The sequence below is a fragment of the Bidens hawaiensis genome, unplaced genomic scaffold, assembly GCF_021521415.1.
Source record: "Bidens hawaiensis isolate Kalapana, Puna unplaced genomic scaffold, B.hawaiensis_p1.1 tig00083916_1, whole genome shotgun sequence".
Lineage (NCBI taxonomy): Eukaryota > Viridiplantae > Streptophyta > Magnoliopsida > Asterales > Asteraceae > Bidens > Bidens hawaiensis.
This window is the reverse complement of record NW_027504032.1, coordinates 10,345-18,441: the sequence shown is the minus strand read 5'-3', so window position 1 is coordinate 18,441 and position 8,097 is coordinate 10,345. Positions and strand designations below refer to the sequence as shown.

Here is an 8,097-nt window from a genome sequence, read left to right as displayed (position 1 = left end):
CAAGTAAGCGTATTATCTACCACATAGGAGTATGCACACAGCCCCGAAAACATAACAGATAAGGGGCTAGAACTCACCTGGAGTCGGTTTCTCTCGCCGTTGATGGTAACGCCCTTCCTTAGTTGTGCACGGCTAACTGTACAATACATTACGCGTGTCAATTATCTGTTACTAGTATCTCTTATATCTATGCTAATGAAACCCTCAACTAACGGGGGTCATGGAATTTCGCATGGAAGAATTTCTCTTCTCGAAACCGACTAAAAACTTAACCATTTAAACTGAAACCTACCTTTTTCTTCGGGTTCGGTTCGGATCCGAGATGACTCGAGGATCTGAACGTGATTCTTGTTATTTGAAGACACTTTGAGCACCAAGATCTTCCTTACTTTAACCCGGATTTGGATTCGGGTCTTGAGAGAGTATGTGTGCGTGTTTGTTATATTTTGAAAGAAAAAGAAAGTGTGGAGAAGTGGTGGATATTTATAGGGGGCTATGGGCCCCATCACCCACTCTCAATTCCAAATCCAATATTATCCAAACACTAACACATAATTAAATAAACGACACACGGTTAATAACAAATCCTTCTGTTATTTAATATTCTGAAAATACGGATGTTACAAGGTACGATGAGTAACCCCATAACGAGCCAATGCTTTCTCCATGACGGTATTACAAAAATGGGTGCCCCGATCATTAATAATAGCTCTCGGAGTACCGAAACAAGTAAACAGCTTCTTAAGAAACCTCACAACAACTCGTGCATCGTTCGTGGCCAACACTTGGGCTTCCACCCACTTCGACACATAATCAATCGCCACCAAAATATACTTATTACCATTCGACGTGGGAAACGGTCCCATGGAATCGATGCCCCAAACATCAAAGATTTCAAGAATTTGTATTGGGTTTTGAGGCATCATTCTTGGAGGAAATATTACCTGTTCTTTGGCACGCATCACAAAGCTTAACAAAACTCCTCAGCATCGTTAACAACTATCAGCCAATAAAACCCACTATTAAACACCTTCTGTGTGGTAGCATGTGCACCATGATGACCTCCAGTCAACCCTTCATGAACATGCCTAAGAATATCCCAACCTTCTTCTTTCGTCGCACATCTCCTCAGAATTCGATCACCACCAATCTTGAACAAGAACGGGTCATCCCACACATATCAATTAACATCCCGGAAGAACTTCCTCTTTTGTTGCGTAGTCATATCCTCTAACACAAAACCATTAGCCAAATAAATAGCAAAATCAGTGAACCATGGCATACCTTGCTTTTCAGCCGTAACAAAATCGATCGACTCGTGAGGGAATGTATCACCAATCTCCTCCTCACGCAACTCTTCTCTGCTCGAGTCCTCTAAACGGGATAGACGATCAGCCTCTACGTTTTCCGCACCCTTCATATCTTTGATCTCGATGTCAAACTTGGAAAGTAGAAGAATCCACCGTATAAGACGAGGCTTCGCGTCTTTCTTGTGAAAGAGAAAACGCAAGGCTGCATGATCGGTAAAAACGGTGGTCTTCGAAAGCACTAGATACCAGCAAAACTTGTCAAATGCGAAAACAACGGCTAAAAGCTCCTTCTCGGTGGTGGTGTAGTTCTCTTGGGCATCATTCAACGTCTTGCTATGTAACATCCAACTTTTTGTAAAATAATAAATGACAGAAATTTTTGTTATTTAACTGTGTGTCGTTAAGTTAGTCGTGTGTTAAGTGTTTGGATAATATTTGGATTTGGAATTGTGAGTGGGTTATGGGGCCCATGTCCCCCTATATAAGCCTAACCTCTCCATTCTTTTCACCATTTTGTTAGACACACACACTCAAGAACACACACACTTTCTCTCTACATTCCGGATCCAAATCCGTGTAAAAAGAAGGAAGAATCTCGTGTGTAGACATCATCAAACAACAAGAATCACGTCCAGATCTACGTATTGTCCGGATCTGAACTCGAACCCGAAGCAAAAGGTAGGTTTCGGTTTAAATGGTTATGTTTTATGGTTAGAACCGGCATGCAAACAGATATAATAATAGATCGGGTTGTGAAATGTAAGAAAAATATAAACTTGGTAAGTTATAATCTTTTGGGTGAACTTTAAGATAAAAAGGTGGCGTTCGGACTATGAGAGAAATGGGTTCAGGATCAGGTGCATGGGGTCAGAATGTGTCGAAAGTTGAGAAAGAGTAAAAAATCAGGTCCTGAGGAGGAGCCATGAAGTAAAATGACTTTAAAATGGTAAAAGCGAAGAAAGGCAGGCATTTCGCTTCGCTCAGCGATGAGAAGCGAAACAGTCATTTCGCTTCGCTCAGCCATGAGAAGCGAAACAGGCATTTCGCTTCGCTCAGTCATGCGAAGCAAAACAGTTCCATGCGAAGCGAATTCCATGCATGCGAAGCGAAATTCTTCCATGCGAAATTTTATAAAATTCATTTTCTGATGCATTTTTGTTAAAGGACTGTTAATGAAAATAAAAATTTTCCAAGCTGACCTGGCAACTCAACCCCAGACAGGGGCGCTACCCCTTGGACCCTGCTAGGGGCTGCCGCCCCTAGACCCCGCTACCAAGGGCGCTGCCCCCGGACCCCCGTTAGTTGAGGGTTTCATAAATTTAGATGTAGGAAGTTGTGGTAATAGATAATTGACACGCGTAATATATTGAACAGTCAGCCGTGCACACCTAAAGAAGGGAATTACTATTAACGGCGAGAGAAATCGACTCCAAGTGAGTTCTAGCCCCATTTTTCTTTGAAATGTTTTCGGGGTTGCGTGCATACTCCTATGTGATAGTTAATACATTTACTTAATTGATAAGTGTATGATACGTGTATGACTATGTATTTGATGTTATTACTATATAATGATAGTATGAATGAGCATGTATATATATATTATTATATACATGAGACAGGTAAAATATGCACGTATGATAAATGTATGGTTATTCGAGGTAGTAGGGACCAGACCCTTATAATATCTGTGATGTTAGGGACCAGACCCGTATAATATCTGTGATGATAGGGACCAGACCCTTACAATATCTGTGATGTTTAATGTAGAATAGCTTATGGTATACCATAGGGTTTTATGAAAGAAAGTATGTAAGTACGTATGCATGTATATAAAGTATGTGTGAAAGAAGCAATAGCAAAGTAAGGTATGAATACGTATCTTCGGACGAGTATGAGTAAGGATAGGAATGTATTGTATGTTAAATTGATTAACTAGAACTCACTCAGCATAGCTGACTTTTAGTATGCGCGCAGGCAGATAGGTTGGGACAGCTGGCTTGAGGAGGGACACATGGCACGAGCTAAAGAAGCTGGCATCCATGAAGTGTCAAGACTATTTTGTGTTATGTTATGAAAATACAATTTGTATGTTAAGACAAAAATGAATGTTAGTAATGTGATATTTGAAGTTTTAAATTATTCCGCGAAAGTTTAAATTAACTCTGATTTTAGAACTGTGTTTATGAGTAAATCCAACACCAAAGTAGGATTACCGGAAACGGGGCTTTACATGCTAGCATAATAGATGGGGTGAAAATGTTTATCTCGCCTTTGCCCCAAAACCGCTCCAACCGCATAATCACTAGCATCACACATGAGTTTGAACGGCAAACTCCAATTGAGAAATCAAAGAATGGGAGCACTTACGAGCTTCTCTTTCAAAAACGTGAACGCCTTCACACATTCATCATAAAAAACAAACGGTACGTCTTTCTCGAGGAGTCGGGTCATCGGGCGGGTAATTTTTGAAAAATCTTTGATAAATCGCCGATAAAATCCCGCATGACCCAAGAAACTCCTAATCGCCTTCACATTCGTCGGTGGAGGAAGTCTACTTATAGTATCAATCTTCGCACGATCCACCTCAATACCGTCTCTCGAGATCTTATGTCCCAACACAATCCCTTCAGTCACCATAAAATGGCATTTTTCCCAATTTAGCATTAACTTCGTCTCAATACACCTCTTCAACATCTTCTCAAGATTAGCCAAAAACTGATCGAAAGAATTACCGTAAACCGAAAAATCATCCATAAACACCTCCATGGACGTCTCTATCATATCCTGAAAGATGGCCACCATACAACGCTGAAAGGTGGCCGGAGCGTTACATAGTCCAAACGGCATGCGTCGGTACGCAAACGTGCCATACGGACATGTAAAGGTCGTCTTCTCCTGGTCTTCCGGTGCAATGGGAATTTGAAAATAACCTGAAAAACCGTCAAGAAAACAATAAAACTGCTGACCTGCCAAACGCTCCAACATCTGATCAATAAACGGCAACGGGAAGTGGTCTTTTCGGGTGGCATCATTCAACCGCCGATAGTCAATACACACTCGCCAAACGGTAACCGTACGCGAAGGGATAAGCTCATTCTTCTCATTCATCACAACAGTCATACCTCCCTTCTTTGGAACAACTTGAGTCGGGCTCACCCATGGAGAATCGGAAATCGGGTAAATCATCCCGGCGTCCATCAACTTCAATACCTCCTTCTTCACCACATCTTGCATATTTGGATTGAGACGTCTTTGTGGTTGCACCACCGGCTTGTACTCATCTTCCATTAGAATCCGATGCGTGCAATAAGCGGGGCTAATACCTTGAATATCAGACAATCTCCATGCAATCGCCCCCTTGTGTAGCTTCAACGTGTCTATCAACTTTGACTTCTGTTCTTCCGTCAGCTTGGATGATACAATAACGGGTAAGTTCGAGCCCTCGTCAAGATACACATACTCCAAGTGTGACGGGAGTACTTTCAACTCCAACAGAGCGGGTTTTTCCTCAGAAACCGCCTCATTCTCACAACTAATCTCATTTATGTCAATCATCTCGGGCAACCCCGAAATCTCAGCCAACTCATCACAAACCGAGTCGTCCTCACCCAAATCATCACAATCGACCAAACCATTACTTCCCATTAGATCCGTACCACAAATGTAGTCAAAGCATTTATCCATACCTGCAATAAAAGAGTTAATAAAATAAACCGAATGGCATGGACCACTGAAATCATCTTGATCACTCGGGTGCTTCATCGACCTCGAGACATCATAAATGACATTTTCACCACCAACCCGAAGCGTGATCTTCCCATCCTACACATTGATAAGTGCCTTTGTGGTTCGTAAAAACGGATGCATATGGATTCATATTTATATTAAATTGATATTATTTGATGCATATGGATGCTTAGAATTGTTTGATAAGTTTTATTCCATAGTTTTCTTGATTATTGTTTGTCATATGATAGGTTGCTATTAGGTCAATTACTTTGTGTTCTTGATTATTTTATTATTGATTTCATGATAAGATCATAGGAATAATATTGTCAAATAAACCTAAGTGTGCTGCTAACCTAAATAGCTGTAAGGTGCTAGGTTATTGATAGATCTTTATTATTTAATCTTGCTAGATTTAGTACTTTGTAAGGAGTCCGTCTAGGTTTGATTATTTATTATTGTCTATTGAATCAATTAAATATATTAAATTTCCTTTGAGGTTCGTAAAAACGGACGACCAAGAATAATGGGAACCTTCTCGTCAGCCTCCATGTCAAGCACCACAAAATCTACCGGGAACACGAACTTATCCACCTTCACTAGCAAATTTTCAATAATACCTCGCGGATACTTAACCGAACGATCGGCTAACGATAAAGACATGCGAGTCGGTGTGAGCTCGCCTAACTCCAACTTCTTGTATAGAGAATACAGCATCAAATTAATACTCGCACCCAAATCCGCCAATGCATGGCTCATCGCATCACTACCAAACAAAACTAGAATTGTAAACACACCTGGATCTGACAACTTCTCGGGTACGCGGTTCAACACTACCGCCGAACAATCTACCATGAGAGGAATCGATGACACCTCCCCCAACCTATATTTCCTCTTCAACAGGTCTTTCAAGAACTTCGCGTATTTCGGCATGTGTTGGAGGGCTTCAATGAACGGGAGGTTAATCTTCAACTGTCGGAACATGTCGAGAAAATGTCCATACTCCCGCATGTATTTCTGGTGTTTTGCGCGAGCGGGATATGGGATACGAGCATGGTCAATCAAAGGTGATGGTCGGACTTCAACTGGCTTCTTCTTTATTAACGGTGCAACTGGTGCGGTGTTCTGCACTTTTCCCGGTACTTCCATCTCGATTTCTTCATCCACCACCTCCTCATCTTCCACTTCAACTTCATTCCTTCGCACCTCGAGACCCAAAACCCTGCCGCTACGAGTAGTGATTGCTTACATTTGAGCGCTCGGATTCTATTGAGTAGAACCTGAAAACTGTCCCGGGGGTCTCTCATTCAATTGTCGGGCAATATCACCAATGGTCATTTGCATGTCGAGCATAGCTGATTGTTGATTCTTCAAAAGCAAATCAAAGTTGGCAAGGGTCTTTTGAGTGACTTGATCTCTATTAAGGGTTTGCTGCATCATTTCTTCCAATCTTCCCATTCCACTACTCGAATCTTTCCATTACCCAAACCTTGCTCATTAGAACTTCCACTGTTATATTGACCTTGATTTCGGTTATAGGGAGCTTGGAAGCCAGGTGGCCCACCGGCCTGACGCCAACTCGAGTTATTCTGACCTTGATTCTGATTTTGATTCTTGTAGATGTTCCAGTTATGATTGTTGCTGTTGTAAGCATTAGGGAACCTGTTCTTACCAGCCACAAAATCAACATCCTGATTATTCATCAACGGACAATCCGGCGTACCATGACCACCTCTACACATCTCACACTTATCCACCTTAGTCTTTAACTCTTTTATCTCTCGGGTGAGATTTTCCAAAGCAGTAGCCATACCAGTGTCTAGATTAACCTGGTGCACACCTCGAGCAGATGAGGGTGTACTGGTAACGGGATTGGAATTCCCGCCTCGTGGCTTCTTCGCGTATTCAGATTGCGCGAAACTTTCAAACATCTCGTTACACTCGGCCATGTTTTTCATGTCCGTCAGATTGTCCCCAGCACCTATGTCAACCGTCGATTGAGCCTCAAAAGTAAGCCCATTGTAAAACTTCTCAACAAAGGCCCAAGGTGTGAGCCCATGTTGTGAACAACGGGAAAGCAGATTCTGAAAATGTTCCCAAGCTTTGTAATACGCCTCATCCGGCTTCATGTGGAAGGAGTGGATCTGATCACGGAGGCGAGAGGCCTTAGCAGGTGGAAAGTACTTCTTGAGGAATGCATTGCGAAGCGCCTCCCATGTGGTGAATGTTCCAGCAGGTTGCGAATCGAGCCAAATGGCGGCACGATCTGAGAGTGTAAACGGGAACAAGTGAAGGAAGATCGCATCCTGGTTAGCACCTTGCAAGTTGAACATTTTGAACACACGGGTCATACGGTTGATGTGTGCCGGTACATCTTCATCTTCACGGCCATGGAACTGGTGATGATTGGTGATGTTGTTCATGATATAGGATGGGATCTGCCATGAGTTAGGGTTATTAATGTCGGGAGCGACAATGGGTGAATGATCTCCATGGAACCCTTCAAAAGCTTGCTGGTACACGGTGCGGTTATTCTCGGCCATCGTAAGGGGTCTAGGACTTGGTGGTGGTGAATTTGCGGGTGAATTGGTGGGTGATGATTTCGGTGAAGTATCTATGGTGATCGGTTGCTTTTCAGACGAACTTGCCTCGGACTTCAACGGAGTAGGTCCAAAACAATCGAACGGCGGTCCTTGCGAACGCAGATGTGGCATGTACCTGAAAAACAAATAAAACAAAATTGGTAGACTCTAATAAAAGACTCGAAAATCAAAAACTGAAAGTAGATTAAAATAACTAACACTTAAAATTAGACTCCTACGACTCAAAACAATAAATAAAACAAATAGCACTTATATAGCAAGCAAGTCTAATCAAATCTAATAACGCAATCGCCAAGAGTCCCCGGCAACGGCGTCAAAAACTTGATGTACTAAAAGTAGTTTAATAATTATTAACTAAATTAACTAAAAATAAACACTAAGTAATACTCTAGACTCTCTAAAACTCGACTAAACTACTAACCGGCAAGTGAATCGATCGACTCTAGTAAAGCTATGTA

General features: G+C 41.9%; 1 protein-coding gene across 1 annotated transcript; it reads right to left on the bottom strand.

The window, feature by feature from the left end:
- Positions 1-5,519: 5,519 nt before the first annotated feature.
- On the bottom strand, positions 5,520-6,185 carry LOC143607598 (uncharacterized). Its single transcript, XM_077082983.1, has one exon. It carries the CDS (start codon positions 6,183-6,185, stop codon positions 5,520-5,522), a length of 666 nt encoding a protein of 221 aa, XP_076939098.1.
- Between the last annotated feature and the right edge of the window lie 1,912 nt (positions 6,186-8,097).

What these genes read in the sequence shown, in the direction of transcription:
- LOC143607598 (XM_077082983.1), bottom strand. Translation starts at nt 6,185, where the DNA reads ATGGAAGTACCGGGAAAAGTGCAGAACACCGCACCAGTTGCACCGTTA.